General features: G+C 46.6%; 1 protein-coding gene across 6 annotated transcripts in view; it reads left to right on the top strand.

The window, feature by feature from the left end:
* The window catches only part of Ttll11 (tubulin tyrosine ligase like 11), a 231469-nt gene that overhangs the window by 16661 nt on the left and 195466 nt on the right, over positions 1-19342 (top strand). For 5 of the 6 annotated variants that reach the window (XM_076928607.1, XM_034496640.2, XM_076928608.1 and 2 more), the window contains exon 2: positions 18990-19086. The exons of the other annotated variant lie outside the window; for it this stretch is intronic. In XM_076928607.1, the coding sequence (XP_076784722.1) occupies positions 18990-19086 (97 nt within the window). The remainder of the gene's footprint in view (positions 1-18989; positions 19087-19342) is intronic. 6 annotated transcript variants of the gene reach the window in all.

The following is a 19342-nucleotide window of genomic DNA, read 5'->3' as shown; positions in this document are numbered from 1 at the left end:
GGAAAGGGCCATGTTATTCACATGCAGAACAGAATATCTTTATTAACTGTTGATTTTCTATTGGCACCAATATCATCTCTCTCTTACTAAGTTATACATTTTCTTGTTTTATTATTTATTTGTTGGCCAATATCTGTTAAGGGCCCAACTGTCAGACCACCACCTCCATTATTTTGTGTTCCTGAGAATATTCTGGAAAGCAGGACTAATTAGACACTTTGCAGATGGACAGAGTGAGGATTAGAGAGGTTCATCAAGTGGCCATGTTTCATCTTAAGTGGTGGTCTGGGATTTGAACTTAGGTTGCCTTGATTCTGGATCCATGGTTTCTCTCTGATGGAAGCCAGTGGTTTCTTATGACCTAGATGCTTTGGTTTCTCTGTCCTGAGACCTCTGTGTGGGAATGGGCTCTGTTCAGAGAAGGCATCACTTAAACCAGAATGAGAGAGGGTAAGGTCCACAAGGAATGGGAAAGACAGGCGAGCAGCCTTTTGTTTTGATTGGCTGGCTGACTGATCTCTATAAGGCACACTCTGTCTCTCTGTCTCTCTGTCTCTCTGTCTCTCTGTCTCTCTGTCTCTCTGTCTCCAGCTCCAGCTCCGGCTCTCTGTCTCCCTCTCCCTCCCCCAACCCTTCTCTCTCCCTTGTCCCATTTGTTTTCTTAGAAAGCTGAATGACTTTAAGGGCTTCCAGTCTGTTCTTAAAAATGGCCCGGAACTCCGAAAACTCTTATGCTGGGTTTTAGGTTTTCTGAAGACAGGACCTAACTAGCACTCCCCAAACTTGTCTGATGTAAGAATTACCTGGGGGACCTATTAACATCTAGTTCTCCAGCAGGGGTGAGTCCTGGGGGATCCTTATTCCTTATTTGTAACAGTCCCCCTAAGGTAGACTGTTAGGGTCAGCTTAGGTTGGGAAATGTTAATCGTCAAAGGTGGGAACTAAATGCCATTCGCAGAGTGCACTCTTCAGATTTGAGACAGAGTTGGTCGTGTTGGACTGTAGGGAGCATGAGCCCTAAGGTGAGCATAGTGTGCAGAGCCCCAGTCCCGCCGTCTGCACAGTATCACCTCTGTTACCTAACTGAGCATTCTTCTCTCAAGGCCTTGGTGCCATTTATTCTCTGTTGAAACATTTATTCTGAAGTCTCCCTTCATCGCTTCTCCTCTCTGTGTTCTGAATTCCAGTTCCCCTAAGCTCACTACCATTTCTATATGAGTTTGTCTGTTATCCCTCACCAGACTCCAAACTCCATGAACGCAAGAACCATGACTCTAATTTGTCATTCTGTGCCCAACACTGGACACAGTAGAATGTGAGTGAACTCTGTCTTTATTTGTTTTGTTTTTTAATTTGTTAAATGGATGAATGTTGTCGATCAGTGGGGGTGGGCAGGAGGTGAGGGCAGTGAGCACGGAAGCAGATGGCACACAGTGAGCTCCTTCTACTGTTTGCCCGCCTTTGCTGATGACCTTGTGTGCTCACACTGAGCAGACTAGCTTGTAAACTACCCCTCACAGCTGGCTGCTGAACCTGGCGGTCTACAGACTTTCCAGTGTTTTCAAAGTCTTATAATGTGTCTCCCCTAAACACGTGCGCGTGTGCGCGCACACAGCTCTCAAAGACTCTCCTCCAGTGGTCTTTCCATTTAGTTCTGGTTGAGCCATTTTGAAGTCTCCAGTGATTCCACCTGATCTTTCAGCTAGCTAAGCTGAAGTCTTCCTTATTGAGTCCAGTGCTGAAAATGAAAACAATGGAATTGTGGGCTGGACTTAATGGTTTAAAAAGATTACGATACTGGGATGGCTGTTGAAGTAGACTCTGGACGTCTCTGCCTGGGATTCTTTAAGAAGAGAGAAGGAGCGCAGACTGCTGAAGACATTCTCTAAGCTTTGTGAAAGGCAGGTCGATGCTGTTAGGTGATCTGAATACAACCTTGTGTCCTCTCTACCCAGCTGGACATGGCTGCCCAGAGCAAGGACTACCACTCAGAATTAGGCTTACAAGAGGAACCTGGACAAGTGGCCGTTGCCCTGGCATGCAAGTGACCAACAGTCCTTACTGGCTTAGCACCGGGGAGACTCGGCGTCTTAAGGCCAGGAGAGCTCTGGGCAAACTGGGGCAAATTAGCTGACAGTGCACATGGTAGCTCATTCAAGAAAGAGAGGTAACAGTAAAGCAAACATTAACATTAGCTGTGTGCGTGTGTGTGTGTGTGTGTATGACCTAGTGTGTACAAAAGCATGGGGAAGGCTTTTTGCAGGCATTTGTACCCTTTCTCAGTGGCTGCATCACCAAAGAAAATGTCTTTCCCTTCACCAGCAGCCGTTTGACTGTCTTTAAATCCTTGGGAGGCGGCTCCTCTCGATGCTCCATGATTGTGGACAGGTCTGTGCAGACACTCTCAGCTGCTGTGACATCTGGAACCTTCCGTAACACCCCACTCCTCACATGGCCTCTTTCACTTTTTCTGCCCCCTCCTCTGCAGTGTTCTCCCAGTTCAGTGGTTGGAGCTTTGTTTTATATCCCAGCATTTAGCCTAGAAGCGAACATATCTTAGGTACTTGACAAACGTTTCTTTTATGGATAAATTAATTAGGACTAGAGTCTTGGTCTGATTCTCAATTCTCTGAAGTTTCTACTGGTCACCTTTTGCAGCATGATACAGGTTTTTCTTAAGTGACTTTATTGGCCCAGTTTCTTGAGGCTGCTCTTTGGGGAGCCGACAGAAGGTGGCTATCATCCTTGCAGCCATCTTGAGCCATATACCCTGACAAGAGATTTGATTACAATAGCCTACAACAACAACTGAGCACACTCTGATAACATCTTGTTTTAGATACCCAGGATCTTCCCTTGGGTGTGTGAGACTTAAAGCTGTGATTTAGAGCCGAGACTTAAGGGCGTGATTTAGAGATCAGATTTAGAGACAAGACCTAAGGAGCATGACTTAAAGGCATGGCTTAGAAGTGAGACATATAAAAGGCAAGAGGCAGACAGAAGAGTTGAGTACAACTTGGAGTAGGAATTAGGCATGAGGTAGAAGACACTTGGACTAGAGAACTTGGAAAAAGAATTATTATTATTAGGTATTAGGCACTTGGCACTTGGAAGAAGTAACTTGGAACTTGGAGGCACTAGGGACTAGGAACTAGAAACTAAGAACATAAGACTTGGGACTTGGACTAGGAAGAGAGACTGAAGAATAAACAGGATTGAATCACACTCTGTCTGGTCTCCATTCCTTGAGTCCATCCTCATTCTCACTCTTGCTGAACCCTGACCCTTGGACTGGAGCAGCTTGGGGCAGTGCGGGCTCTAACAATTTAGCCCCCAAGGCTTTTGGCAGTGTGGGTTCCAACAATGACAGAGTGGTCCGTAACATTTTGGCCCCCAAGCGTGTGGCAGCTCGGGCCGCAACACTGCTCCAGAACACAGCACCTCTATGCAGTGTGCAGACACAGTGGTATGCAGATTGCAACGGGGCTGCTTGCAGACCTGCATGTTGGGGAAGCTGAAAGTGCTGCTGGCCTAGCTTTGTCTTACTAGCCCCTGTCACTAACTGAGGTGACACACCTCATTAGCTGGCCACCAGGGAAATGCCAGCTGTCGTTGCTGACTGAGCCGGGCCATCAGTCAGGTTGTCCCAAGTTTATTAAGTGAAGTGAAAGGAATTGCTTACATGCTTTGTCTGAGAGGGAGCCAGTCAAGGGCAGGTGGTGCTCCCTCCTGCGCACAGCTGTTGGCTGAGCTGCACTGTAAAGAGTGAGAAGGTGGGGACCTGGCCATGGGGTCCATCCTCAGGGACAAAGTATGGCTCCAAACGCCAACACCAGTATCGAGACTCTACCCTTCCCTTTCTCTTAGCCTGTTATGCTGAGAACTCCCTTAAAATTCTTAACAGAAGAATGAATGGGCTCTGTCCCAGCTGGGACCAGCCCAACACTTTTGATGGCCTGAGTTATGGCAAAAATATTTCCCTTTCCACATTGGCTTAGTTTGCCTATGGGAGATGGACATGTCGGTTCTTGTCCACTATTAACCGGAGAGATGGTGGCCAGACCTGCCTGCCCATGTCTGCCATGTACCCAATTCACTCCAAGCTTTCTTTAAAAGATTACTTACTTGTATTTTATGTGTGTGTCTTGTCCACATTTATGAATATGCACCACATGTACACGGTGCCCTCAGAGGCCAGAAGAGGGCATCAGATCTGTTTTACTTTGTATGAAGGTGTGTCTATATTTTCAATTGTTAATTCTGTACTGGCAGAGAGCTAAGTGCTGGCAGGATTTTGGTACTGCCATTTCTATGCCCATCATTGGGTTTTCTATATTTGTCCTAAAGGCAACCCAGAACTGTAGCAGAGGTTGTCTCTTACTTGGTTATAATAAAAATCTGATGACCAATAGCTTGGGCAGGAAGGAGGAGGGCAAAAATTCTGGGCAGAGAGAATGCCACAGGAAGAAAAAAAGAGAAGCAGGAGATTTGAGAGCAAACATGGAGGGGAAGAGACCGCAGCAGAGAGGTATAAAGCCAGTCACATGACGGGCCATAGGCTAGACCAGTTGGGTTCGGTTAGATGAGCTAGCCAGAGACTGTCCCAGCAAAAGGCCTAAGCTTTAAACTATAATAGAAGCCTCTGTGTCATTATTGATAGTGCTGGTGTGTGGGACTGTGAAAGGATAGCTTGGTTTCTGATGGAGCACTGGCTAGAGACGGCCGGAGACCCTGCAAGGGATGGCATACATTTCGCCACACTCCCAGACGCCAGGCTCCTGACACGCAGCCAAAGACCTCCATTGATCCGTGCCTTTCAGTCACGTAGGGCAATGCCCCTATAGCTCCTCTCAAAGAGAGGTTTGTGTCACCTAGCACAGGTAAAGGGTGTGACTACAGGCCTCAGCCTCAAGGGATCTCCATATTAATGAGATACCTAAAGGCCAGAGGGTGTAGTCAATTAAGCATTCCTTCCCAGGCCCCCTCCTCCTTCCCTATTTAAGTCAGGCCCACCTTGAGAAATGGGGAGCGGGGGGGGGGGGGGGGGGGAGAGAGAGAGAATACAACCACATCCACTTTCCACCATGACAATAAACCTTTTACAACCATGGACTTTCTCATGTCTTTGGGGACACGAGGAAGTCCATGGTTTTAAAAGGCTGTGGAGGAGGCCTCTAACTACCGAGCTGCTGCTTAATCTCCCGATAGAAGACTTCTCTCTGTTCCTGCTGTGAAGGCTACCAACTCAAGCAAGCTAGCCAACCCAGCCAAGTGAGTCCCAGTAACCAAGAGCCTCTCACCCCATGGGGCACCACCAGAGCTCTCCCTCTCATCCCTCTTGGCTGCGGGCCAGTCCAGCCCATATGCCCTCGTGTCTCAGTTCTTCCACAGCTTCCAGCAGTGTCTGGGAGTCCAAAGACAGAGACCACTGGTCTTCTGGTCAGCCATTTCTGCCCGGAGACCCCCACTCAGAAGCTCTGCCCCCGCAGGACTTCAGGCTGAGACCTCTCCATGCCTGGATGGAGCCCCATGGCTTCTCAGCCCAGCATCCGCCCAGTGCAGCATAGAGTGAACTCAGTCAAATTCCCACGCTTCTGACTCCCTGAGCCATGGCAGACACGCAGGATCCAAAATTCCACTCAACAGGACTTATGCCCACACACGAGCTACAGCCCCGTACTAGTGGGTCAGAAAAAGTCCCGCTATAATAAGATCACTAGAGCTGGAGTTACAGACAGTTGTAAGGTATGGGTTCTGTGTGCCTTTAAAAAAAAAAGTGAAAGAGCCTACTTTTATGTAAGGTGTGTAGAATGAGGTGGGGATTTAATTACAGAACAAGAGTTCTTTTGTTTGTTTGTTTGCTATATCAAGACAGGGTTTCTCTGTGTGGCCCTGACTGTCCTGGAACTCAATCCATAGATCAGGCTGGCCTCTGACTCAGAAACCCTTCTGCTTCTCCCTCCCGAGTGCTGGGATTAAAGGTGTGCGCTGCCACCACCACATAGCTAGAAGTGCTATTCTTATGCCTCTCTCACCTCTAGTGAGGTGAGGTGGTTCATAAATATCCAGACCTAATATCTGTAGGTCTTTAGGCTCCATGGTCTCAATGGCTGAATGGAGGCCCAGGAACTGTCTGGGTGACTTCTCTGTTCACCGAGAGGTACCTTACTTCCACTAAGAGTATGACGGGGGTGGGTAACTTGAATCATATCAATTTTCAATTGAACAATCTCAATTTTTCTCTTGGTTGGGATTTTTCTCCAGAGGGGCATCAAAATCAGCCCTCCCTGAATCTTTGCACATTATTAGTAGAAGCAAACATTTGTGCACCCACAATGGAAAAAAAAGTATGATGGTTCCTCCAAAATTGAAGGAAGGCTTGGTGAGATGTTGGCTCTATGGGTGGAGGTGCCTGGCACCAGATATGTCAACCTGAGTTTTGTCTGCATGTCCATAATGGAGGGATGGATAAATAAAATGTGATGGTGTATACACAATGGGATACTATTTATCTAAGAAAGGGAGTCAAGTCCTATGATTTGCTGGACTGTGGGTGGAAGTGGAGATGACTGTATGGAGGAATAACTCAAGCACAGAGAGAACTACCACTCACATGGCATTTAACCATCTGACAGATGCAGAGAGTATTATAGCAGTTACTGGACACAGCCATGAGTGAGGTGTGGCTGTGGAAGGATGTCTGTGTTAGGTTACAGTTAGAGAGGGACATGATGTCAGGCGTGTTGTCAGGCAGTGTGGTGACCATCCTTAGCAATAAGTGTGCTGGACACTCCAAGAATCTAACAAAGGGCTTTGAAAAACTTTACCATAAGCAGTGTTTTGGGTGAGAGCTATGTCTAGCCTGATTTTAATATTACGCAGACAGTACATGGCTCCCTCTTTGTATATGTAGTTTCTATATTTTTATTTTTATTTCTCAGTTGAAAATACGTAAAAATGTGAATACCTCTGAATGCCACAAGGAGCTTAGTTATTTGTTCTGAGTACCCACCACCCTGGGTGGCTCAGGAGAGATGCCTTTCCTTCTACATCTCTGGGCTCGTCTACCCACCCACTCTCCAGCCTCTGCTTTGTGGCTTCTGTTTGCTTTGGCTTCTTTCTCTTCCCATTCTTGTATTCCAATCCTCTGGAGGATGGCTCCACCCAGGCATCTGTTATGCACGTCTGACAGCCATGTAGAGCCGTGTAGAGTAAGATGCACTCAGGGACTCTGCTGGGCACTGACAGCAGGGGGTGAGAGCAGGCCAGGCAGAGATGCAGGTGGACCATAGATGTGCTCTGGAGAGCTGCTAAGAGCTGGCAGTTCCCTTCTTGGTCCTTCTTCTATCCTCCCACCCCTTTAGCATAGGCACTCAGGATAAAGTCACTAGAATGCTATAGTGGTTGAAGGAACCCCGCTTCTTACTACTGGGCTTAGTTATTTGGGGACTAAGGATTTAATGAGGCTGGGACCTGTCCTTATTCTACTCCCATGTTTCATTACAGCGGCTTGATTGTCTAACTGCTTTGAGTTCTGTTTTCTTCATGTGTCAGACAGAAATAATATGTCTACCTATTTCATAGCATTGCCACGAAGGTGAGTTAAATAGTATATATAAAACACACAGCAAATCCCGTGACCTCAGTAGGTAGGGGCCACTACTTTAAGTATAGGAATTACTGGCATAAGATTCAATTTCTTAACACATGACCTATGACATCACAGTGAGGTGTCTCTGTGCATGACTCAGGGTCAGGAGGAGAAAGTAAATTTAGAGGAACCCTAAGCCCATCCTCTGAGGGCTCTGAGTCCTCTGAGGAACCTCTTCCCCTGGGGACATTGTTTTGACTGCACTGGGTGCTTCAGAATGGGGCCAAAACATCCTCAATTGTTGGAAAGGAAAGGAAGATCGGGGCTTTGCAGGTCTGAGAATAGTGACAACCTACATGTGGCAAGGGGGAGGCAGCCAAGATCTCCAGAGTGGACCCAGGTCACTCAGCAGCTCAGGGACTGCTGAGGATGACCTGCAGGTGTTGGAATCTCCTTGTTTAGTCTCTGCTCAGACTTTGTTTCCTCCTGTGGGAATTTTCCATCTCTGTTTGTTGTTTGTTTTTATGTTGTTGGGGTTTTTTTTTTTGTTTGTTTGTCTGTTTGTTTGTTGTTGTTGTTGTTTTTGAGACAGGGTTTCTCTGTGTGGCCCTGGCCATCCTAGAACTCACTATGTAGAGATTCCCCTGCCTCTGCCTCCTGAGTGCTGGGATTGAAGGACTGCACCACCACCTCCTGACCCACCTCAGTTATCCTGACAGCCCCCCTCCTTCTCATTAGACGTGACCTCCACGTCTCCACTCCCCAGAGGCCTCTTCTGTGACGTGGGGAGAAGATGCTATCCCTCGGGCACTCTCCACTTTTTCTTTTCAACACTGGCCTGGAATTTGCCTCGTGGGATTATTAATCCAGTAGGCTGGCCAGGGAGCCAAACCCTAGGAATCCAGCACTCTGCTTCACTACAGTGCTGAGATGACAAATGAGCAGCACCATAAAATGACTTTCTTGTCTCTTTGTTTCAGTGGGTAAGTGAGTGTGTGTGAGTGTGTTACAGTGTGTGTGTTAGTGTGTGTATGTGATTGTGTGTGTTAAAGTATATGTGTGTTTGTTACAGTATGTGCATATGTGTGTGTGAGACACTGCATGAGTGGGTGTATGTATGAGTGTGTTAGAGTGTGTGTGTGTTTGTTACAGAGTGTGTATGTGAATGTGTTTGTTGCTGTATGTGCATATGTGTGTGTGTGAGTGTGTTACAGTGTGTGAGTGTGTGTATGTAAGTGTATGTGTGTGAATACACATTTGAGAATCAGTTCTTTCCTTCCACCTTGGGTACCAGGAACCAAACTCAGGTCCTCAGTAGCAAATGCCTTTCTTTACCTGATGACTTATCTCATCAGCCCCTGACTGTTTTTTTTAAACATCAATTCTGGGACAGAACTCGAGTCTCATGCCTACAAGACAAGTGCTTTACCACTGTGCTGTCTGTCTGTCCCGCCCACAGTCTTCATACAGAGTAGCTTTCCTCTGGGAGCCTCTGCTGGGAGTCTCAAACCAACCAGCATGGGTTCTGGCTAAGAGGTGTGAAGCATGACTTGAGATGAAGCCGTTTCCTGGGTGGGAAGAAAGTGCTTGTGAAATGGAAGGCTCCTCAGCTTTGCCCCATCACAATTAATAAACACATTTAAAGTTCTGGTAAGAACGAGACTCAGTAATTTGGGATAGCAGTGAACTGACAGTTCACTCTGCGAGGGAGTCAGGAGCAGAAAGACGGCTGTTGATGGCTTCCGGGGTGTTCCGGAGCTACGCTATAGTTTATCACTGGTATTGAATCTATGATGTGACAGACTTGGAGACATTTAGCATGGAGATTTTGCTGTTTGTGTCACCCTTATAGATTGGAAAGTGGAGAAAAACACAGGGCTAAGTTGGTATCTAATCTTCCCAGAGCTATTTGCTAAAGAAACTGGAATTTTAATTAAAACTGCAAGCCAAGAGGTAAATCGCCGTGGAAGTTTGTGGATGTTTTTCTCCTGCCTAATATAATCACCACTAATAAGATTCTTCGTGGGTGGGAAAGTAGATGGCATAGTGGTGGATATCCTGAGGGAATGCTGATGTCATTACAGTGCACGGTCATCACACCCTCCAACAGACACGGTTCCTCCTTACACTAACACTATTTGGCAACAATATTGATCTTATTGAGAGACTTGGGACCAGAAGCAAAGGTGCGGTAGATGACAGACCCCGTTCCCCCGCCCCCCTGACAGCTCTGCCAGGCTGTAACTCCTAGGAGGGGATGACAAATGGGCTTAATATAAATACAGTGTGCTTTGGCGCTGACTTGGTGAGCAATGAATGGCACACTAGCCCGGAGTGTCAGACTGTATCTACAGTAACATAGGGGTGAACGGGAACAGGAAGCCCCGTAGATCACAAGAAGTGCCACTTTCCAGTAAAAGGTTGTTAATTTAACCATCCGCAGGCTGTATTGACTCTATTAGAGGGTGAGTAATTGTTGTGCTCCCGAGAAACACACTGGAGCCAGACAGCACTGTTATTAAATTGGAAGGCTCCTCAGAGCACCAGTCAGCCATGTGAGAGCCTCTCCTTGGGAGTCTCAGCCGCTTGCATCCTGGGGAAGGTGATACAGGAACAGTGGCTCATGGGCACATGAAAGAAGGCTCAGGGAGGCCTTTACACACCGGCTGGGGTCTGTCCCTGGCCCCAGCTCCTCTGTACCCCAGCTCCTCGGCGACTTGCCTTTCCCGCTTCCCAGGACATGCCTGACTGTGGCCCAGTCACCACACTGGCCCCTTCTCTTGTCCTAGTTGGCTTCCTCATGGGGTCTGCTCCCGTTTATTCTCCTTTCTTGTCACACTATCAGCCTTATCCCGGCTTCCCGTTTCCTCCTGCGCCTGCAGAGCCAAGTTCAGTCCTTAGACATCCTAGTTCTTCAGCGTTGAGGTGGGCCACAGGGAGCCCTGTGAGCCTCTCCAGCCTTGTCCCCCAAGCCCCCAGCTCCAGACACGCAGGGCTCCCTGCTTTCCATCCAGCTTCTCTGACTCCTACAAACGTCACCTCATTCCTCCTCATACTACCCTCTTTGGTTAAGTTTTCTTAACCAGAATCACCAGGGCTCATTTACATACTCTGAGCTCTGAGTTGTGGTTTCCCCAGAGAACTCCTGGAGGGGCATCTTCTGCTTTGTCTGTCATCAGGCATGGCTAGGGAGGCTCCCTCTTGGACTTTCTCACCAGGGGACCTCATTAGTGGAAGAACATCCAGGGAACCTTGCTTGGCATTGTCTCTAACTGGGCTAATTTAGCTCCTACTGTGTGTCAGGCTCCTGTGTCAGGGGCGTTCTTTCCCCTGAGTGGCTGTTTTCATCTCTCCAGCAGCCCACTCCAGGGACACTGTGCCGCTCATCTTTCTCAGATGATGAAATCATGGCCCATCACAGTTGGCAGGGCTGAGATTTGAAGCCAGGCTCTTAGACTCCAGGCAAGGGACTTGTCTGCAGTACAGGCTCCCCAGAGGCTGGGCTATGTGATTCCTCACCCAGCTGGAGGTCTTTGTCCATCACCTCTATTCTCATAAGTGGAAGGGAGCCCAGGGTCTCACAGTCCTCAGCTGGTGGCTAGCACTTCTCTGCTGTCTGGGAGGATGACAGCAACATATAACTGGCAGAGTAGTGGGGTGGGCTAGCCTTCTTCTTCCAGGGCTTGCTTTGATCTGCTTATGTTTGGCAGCCCCAGCTGTGTTCAGGATTTGATAGTTACTAAAGGTTGGCTCTGAAGTGTCCCCCAAGGGCCACATGGGAAAGGCCTGGTCCTCAGACCTTGTCCTTACACAGAGTGGCAGAACCTGTAGGAAGTGTGCGGCCTAGGGAGTGTGTAGGTCATCTGGAATTACCCGTGAAGAGGCTGTAGATGGGTACCCTGGTCTCTCTTGCTTCCTTGCTAAGAGACAAATGGATTTGCTTCATCATGAGCTCCCTGTTGTGAAGTGCTTGTCACCTCAGGTGCAAAACCAAGATTGTTAGCCAACCATGTCCTGAAACCTCCACGGTTGTGAGGCAAGGTAAATACTGCTTCTCTGTAAGGTTCGTCATTTCAGGTACTTGTCACAGTGATGGGAAGTGGCCTCAGACCTCAGATTTCTCCCAGCCACTGGTCAGCTTGCTTCCTGAGGGTCAGGGGTGCGGTTTTTAGTCCGGTTCCTGATTGTTCCTGTGAGACATTCTTTTGGTATGATTTTTATAGTTTCTAGCTGGGTCTTAAACACTCTGATTGAAGAATGGCCACAAGGGTGACAGTGGCCAGGAGAGCAGTGGCCAGGTGACCGCTGGATTGAGATGTGTGAATGAGATGAGCCCAGTGAGGGAATGAAACCACACGCACAAAACGAAGAGGCTAGAGGTGCTGCTGGGGTTCCGTGGGCAGCACGAAAGCTGCAAAGAACTCTGGGAGGAAGAAGGCAAGGAAGAGACAGTGGGACCGTGCATTTCTTAAGGTCTATGGGGTTTATCCTTTGGGCTTTCTTTCTGTCTCAGGTTGTAGACGGCCTTGTTTCTAGAGCACAGATGAGAAGGGATCTTAATCATTTATTTTACCCCAATTTTGAACACTAAGGTTTTCTGACCAGTTGACGATGTGCTGGGTTTGGGTCAATAGGATTTGCAGCATACATGCTAGATCAGAAACAACCCAAACAGCCATTCGGGGGGGGGGGGGCAAGTTTCAATTAAGCCAAAGGTGACTAGGTACCACTCACTGGGTTTCCGCATCATTTATATCAGACCCTAAAGCTACAGGTCTGTAGCTATATTAAGCACATTTATGACGTCTTCCTTGAGGCCATACTGCTGGATGCTTCTGCTTGACCTGCTTGACACACGTTAGCTGCCAAGCCATGTAGCTTAGTAGAAGTAAAGAGCACAACCTTTGGGGAGAGACCAACATGCCTTCCAGTTCTGAGTTTGCTACCCTTGGAATTATATTTCTTGTGTAGAATGGAGGCAGATGTGCAAGGAAATTAGCATAAATAGTAGTTGTTACACTCACTAGAAGGATCCATTCAATTGAAACGATTTATTTATTTTTAATTTATATGTGATTTTGTCTGTATATGTGTGTGTTCACCATATATGTGCAGTACCTGTGGAGGCCAGAAGAGGGGAATTTGATCCCCTGGAACCAGAGTTAAGGGGCTGTGAGTAACCATATGCTGGAAGTCAAACCCAGGTCTTCTACAAAAGGAGCACATGTTCTTAGCCACTGAGCTCTCTCTCCAGCCCTTGGGCCATCCGTTTAAAGCACTGGTTTGGATGATCTCCCTGTCTACGTGCTGTACATGTACTTGCCCAAAACAAAGTGTATTTCCCACTCCTATGTAAAACTACTTTTAAAAGTGGCAGTATTCCTTTATTCCTGGCTAGTTCCCAAATGAATTAGACAGAGACTATTTGATTTATACAATCAACTTTACTGCACAATACCCGGCAGTCATTGATCTATTCTAATCTTCTAAACTAATCTGGGTACCACCTTCCAGCCGACATCCCTGAGATACTTGCATTTTAGTATTGGTCTGGCTCGCTAGGCTTCAAGTGTGTTTTTCCATGATGTCTCCTCCTGCCCTCCTTGTGGCTGAACCCCCCTTCCTCTCTCTCCTGCCCCCTCCCCTGGCTGGGAGGAAATCCAGCTCTACTCTTCCCCTGTTCATTCATTGGCTGATCAGCCTCTTTATTGAACAACCTGGGAATAACTGGGGAGCAATGTACACACCATTGAGACAGGAGATTCTCAGAAGAAGAATTGTAGCCAGATGTAGGGGCATGGAAGTCAGCGTTTGAATAATACACGGGTAATCTTTACACAGTGCACAATAACATACCTACACTTTTATTCTCAGTCAGTAAAAGAGTTTCTTTTTGCACAGCAGCTTTATGAATAAAAACGTTCACAAAGTACAGAAGTGTGAATTCTGCTTTCATCAGCAACAGCCGTGAAATTTCCTTCTGTGAAACCATGGGAGGTGAAGCTTGAATCCACCTTTTGGATTAAAAGAGAGACCTTGGCATCCGTTGCTCAAACACAGATATGTTCAGAGGACATTTAATGGCTCCGGCTCTTGGTTTAGCCTGTTTTGGAAGTGTTTTCAGTCCTCTGGACAAGAGAGGGAAAGATTTTGCATCCATCCTGGTGTATCCTCTGACAGAGACTTCTTTGTGTCAGAGCTGTTGTATAGAAGAGGGTAGGCTTGTTACAATATTTTACATCGGTCTGATAGGTAACTGTAATGATTAGTTCAGAATGTGGTGCATAGTAATGGATTAGCCAGTTTTATATTACCATAATGAAATACTGGAGACACTTTGCTAAGGAAAGAGAAAGATTTATTGAGTGCAGATGCAGGGTTAATCTGCAATCACCACAGCCTGCAGAGTGATAATCCATGAGAGATAAGAAGGCAGTTGGGTCCAGCATGACTCAGTAGCCAACGCTGGTTCAAACTTAAGGAGTCTGACCCGAGTAGTTTATTTTAGGCATACTTAATCACAGCACAATTTCGTGAAAACTTTCTGGTGATAATTTAGTCAATTCCATGTGCACAATAAAGCATCCATAAATCTCTTTGAGAGTCAAAGAAAGCTAAATAAACAGATATAACTACATTAAAACTATTTGTCATGTACATGTGACACCTTCCATAAAAATGAGTTCTGTAGATTGACTGAGAAAAATGAGCTCATGATGAGGGTCTCAGGGAGGATCCAGTATGGTCTCAGACACACAGAGTGCAAAGGTCAACCGGGCTATTAACCACTGCTGCTCCCAGCCTACTGGGCAGGCACCAGGTTATGCATCCCTCCCTCTGAAGGAACAAACCCTGTCCTTGTGTTTAAACCCCTGGTTCCTCTAGTGCTTTTCTGTGAGCACAGTACCTCTGTGTCTCCCACAGTTGAACCTCATCATGGTCCTGGAGGTCTCAGTCTAAAATCACACAAACTTGAGGACACACATCCAAGCATGTGACATGTTCAGGTGCTTTGGTCTCTGAGTCAGGTCTTTTCAAATGGTGTGGGTGAGTACTCATGCCATGGATCACATGTGGCGGTCAGAGGGCAACTTGGTGAAGCTGGTCCTTTCCTTCCACCTTCATGTAGGTTCCAGGATGGTTTCACAGGGATGGAATTCAGATCACCAGGCTTGTATGGCAAGAGCTTGTCCACTGAGCTATGCTGCCAGCCATGTTTAATTTTCTTGTTTTGTTTTGTTTTGTTTTGTTGAGATGGTCTCACTGTGTAGCCCTGGATGCCTGGAGCTTGCTATGTAGACCAGGACAGCCTTGAACTCACAGAGACCTGTCCGCCTCTGCCTCCTGAGCTTGTAGTACCAACTGAGCTTAGAGGTGCATGCCACCATGCCTGGCTTGGGTCTTGGAATCCAGGAGACCAGTATTTGAACTCTGCCTTTACTAGCCCTGTGACCCAGAGGAAGTCATTTATCCTTGCAAAGCATTATGTCCTCAAGTCTTATAAACAGGGTTCATGGTGCTGTTTTTCTCATAAGACTGCCACGAGGGCTGAGTCACTACACACACCATGCTGGGCACACATTACTAAGTCATTAAGAAAAATGGTGTAAAGGCAAACTAGCAGTGATGGTGTGTTTTTGAGTGCATGGTGCTCTTTGTAAGCTCATGTGTTCATGGGTATTTTTTTTTTTTTTTTTTGGTTTTTTTTTTTTTTTTTTTTTTTTTTTTTTTTTTTTTTTTTTTTTTTTTTTTTGGTTTTTTTCGAGACAGGGTTTCTCTGTGTAGTCCTGGCTGTCCTGGAACTCACTCTGTAGACCAGGCTGGCCTCGAACTCAGAAATCCACCTGTCTCTGCCTCTCAAGTGCTGGGATTAAAGGCGTGCGCCACCACCGCCCGGCGTTCATGGGTATTCTTGATGTTTCACATTCTGTGGGTTTGGAGGATGAACAATAACCTGTGCTCTTCACTATAGTCCCTAAACGCAGTCTCACTATCTTGAGAATCTTCTGTGCTATGTGGATTCATCCCCTTCCCACCCCACCCCCCAGGCTCTGACATCTACTAATGGTTGTATCATCTCCACAGTTTTGCCTCTTCCAGAGTGTCTTATGGTGGGAACGATTCACTACGTAGCCATTTCAGATTTGCCTTTTTTTTCTTTCAGTGGTGTACAATGCTTCCTCTACAGATTGCCATGACCCAAAGCTGATGACCCAATAGCACCAAACAGTGTCTCATCATCCGTCTGTACCACAGTCTGTCCGTTTACCTGCTGATGGAACTGGCTATAAACACTTGTGTTCATGTTTTTCTGTGGGCATTATTTAAACTCACTTAAATAAGCACCAAGAAATATGATTGCCAGATACTGTGCTAAGAGTGCATTTGTCTCTTAACTAACGGCCACCTGTCTTCTAAAGTGGCTGTGCTGTTTTACAGTGACGCCAGAAAAGAGTATGTTTGCTTACTCCGCACGTCGTTGCCAGTATTTGGTGGTGTTAGTGTTTCCTGTTTGGAGCAGTCCCACAGGTGTCTATGCGGCTGTATTTTGTTTACAGCCGTGTAGCTTTGTTTCAAGCTTTGACATTCCGAGTGTGAGGTCTCCCACTGGGTTTATCTTTCTTAACATTGTTTTGGCCAATTAGAGATTTTTGTCTTTCCGTTTAACTATAAGATTATCTTTTCTACTTCTTGCCCAAACCAAGTCATGGCTGTTTTGGTAGAGACATTAAATCTATAGCTCGCTTTGGATAATATTGTATTTGGCATCTAAAATAATACTGTTTTCCAACCTGTGAAATGGGATTTTCTTCCCTTTATTTGAAGCTCCATGAATTTCCTTGAGGAACATTTTGTAGTTTTCACATTTACCCTCTTTCCAAGTCAATTCTTAACTATTTTATTCTTTGGGTTTTATGTCATGGTTCTCTTTATTTTCTGTAAGCTTCTCACGCAGTCTCTAGGGTTTTCTACGTGCAGGATCCTGCCATCCACAAACAAGCCACTTTCCTTCTCCTTTTCCAGTAAGAGTGTCCTTAGTTTCATTTGCCTGGTGCTCTGGAGTTGTTAACCCTGTGTTGAAAGAAGGGAAAGTAGACACCCTCCCCTTCTCAATCTTAGAGGCCAAGACTTGAGCTTTTTACTGTTGAATATGTTCAAGCTCTGAACAGCTTTAAAAGTGTGCTGTTCTGTATTCCTAGCACCTACATTAGAGTCTGGAACATGACAATTACTGAACAAATGTAGCCTTTTAAAACTTAATGAGCTCCTGGCTGTGGTGGCGCACGCCTTTAATCCCAGCACTTGGGTGGCTGAGGCAGGTGGTTATTTATGAGACCAGTCTGGTCTACAGAGCAAGTTCCAGGATAGCCAAGACTACCCAGAGAAACCCTCTCTTAAAACAAAACAAAACAAAACAAAACAAAACCAACAACAACAAAAAACTTATTGAGATAAAGGTATTATTTTTATCCTCTGTGTGTGTGTGTGTGTGTGTGTGTGTGTGTGTGTGTGTGTGTGTGCTGTTTTTGTTTTTTTAAGATCAGGTCTTGCTCTGCAGCCCAGGCTGACCTCAAGCTCATGACAGTCCTCCTGCATCAAGTCCCTCAAATATGGGCATGAGCCACCACACCTAGTTTTATAAAAGTTAGAGGGCAATGGTGTGAGTAGAAAGTACCATTAGGCGGCACGCTAGCAAGGAGCTGGTGTTGGTCACTAATGACGGGCACCAAAGTCACTGCAGTTATGGTCCAGTTGCTCCACAGTCTACATTAGAGCTTCTGTCCAGTTGTCTTTTCCTTTTCTATATCAGCACTTAGCAGCTGGAGGAACGTAGCATGTGCTCCAACTCTTCATGTTAATGGCTACTGAATAAATAACTTGGCACCCACTGGAAGCAAAGCAAATGAACAAAAAGCTATAAATTATAGATAGAAGCTGTTCGCGTCCATAGATAGCAGCGGATGCCTCACTGTGGTACAGCTCTGCAGCCACGTAGCTGATTTAAAAGGCCTGCATCTGCTGGCCTTGGTCTTAATTGGGATGGTTGGAAGCACCACTTACCATCATTTCACCAGCTGTGCCATGCCAGTCCATCAGGATGTGGCCCCTCAGCTCACAGCAGATAGAGATTCTGACCAAGTGTCGTCTCAAAACGGAACGTCAAGGGGCTTTACTTAATGCACGGTCATCTCTCTTTATGTGGACTTTTAACAAGCAGGTTCTAAATATGAGCGAGCAGGACTTCAGGCTTCCCTTTAACGAGGCCGTCAGAGTCACATTTTAAAGAGCCTCATCTACAGATGCAGAACTCACTAATGACATTGTGGGTGACTGAACAGAGCAGAAAGAACAGGCCTTTTTGTCTCGGTGAGAGGTTTTCTCCCTGAAAATAATTGAAACCCTGGAGCTTATGCCAAAGAGAAACTTAGAACACTGGGAAGATGCAGGATTATTATCTTATAGGACCGAAGCCACTGGCATGCCAGGCAGCCAGGCTGGGGAGAACAACAGGCCAGAGGCCCTCCATCTCTCCATCTGTCTCTGGGAGACATGGCCATATCTCTCCACAGCTGCCCCCTCTCTCAGCAGACTGGCTGTCCCTTCTTCCCACCCAGTCATCTCCAGCTGTTCAGCTTTGTCTTCTCATTGCTCGGGTCCAGGGGCCAGCAGAGGTTGCCTGGCATCTCTGACTTCCACATTCCTGGAAGGCAGATTCTCGTTAGCTTATTCTGAGTCAGGTGACCACGCCTAGCTCATTCATTTATGAACTCAAACATCTGCACTAAGGCACGGGAACTGTCTCAGCAACTGAGGACACATCCTGCAATGTGTGGGGAGCAGGGGGATGGAGAGAGGAGGAGCTGTGTGTGAGGCAAGGGGAGGGAGAGCGGGAATGCCTCCACCATTTTATAGGATCAGGATGAAGGTTGCCATTTTCAAAGAAAGGGAAGAAAGTGTGGACTTTGGATTTGGGTTGTCTTATCTTAGGTTCAAATTCTGACCACCACCACCACCATACCCCCACACCACACACACACACACACACACACACACACACACACAAACATCAAACATCAGCTATGCATGAACTGGAACACATTAAGTGACTTCTTTCAGCCCTAAGTTTTTAATCATAATTAAGTTTTTAATTTATAATGGGAATAATTCTTTATAAAGTAAGCATGAGACTTATTAAGGCAAATCTGTGCTCGCCAAACCAGGAGCGTATCCACTACTACCTTGACCCCTGTGTGAGCATGTTTCTCTGCTTTCCACACTTGATTCGAGGATTAAAATGTGGGATGTTTGCCAAGTGTCGTTTGTAAACCCCGAGACTCCAGTGCGGCTGCTGCACCTCTTTTCTTACTATGAATTACATCTCCCCCTCTTTTTCTAGTTCCCATTTGGCCGGCGCTTGCCTTGTGACATCTACTGGCATGGAGTTTCATTTCGCGACAATGACATACTCTCCGGTCAAGTGAACAAATTTCCAGGTATCTGAAGTTATTGTTGGTGTTTAGAAGTATCCCTAGGTCCAAAGTCTTCTGCAAGAACACAGCACTGTTTTCAGATCAAACTTGAGGACTGTTAACTGAGACTCTCTGGCCAGGCTCTGCTGGGCTGCTGTTGCCATGGGGAGGAAGTCAATGGGAAGTCCTGAGAACTAACACTCCCGAGTCTGAAGATGGAGACTGAGCCCTCACTGGTTAAGGATGTGCTTTGTCAGTGTAGTTTACACTGGCATGAGAA

Source organism: Arvicanthis niloticus, chromosome 2 (genome assembly GCF_011762505.2).
Source record: "Arvicanthis niloticus isolate mArvNil1 chromosome 2, mArvNil1.pat.X, whole genome shotgun sequence".
Taxonomy (NCBI): Eukaryota; Metazoa; Chordata; class Mammalia; order Rodentia; family Muridae; genus Arvicanthis; species Arvicanthis niloticus.
This window is presented reverse-complemented; position numbering and strand designations above follow the sequence as displayed.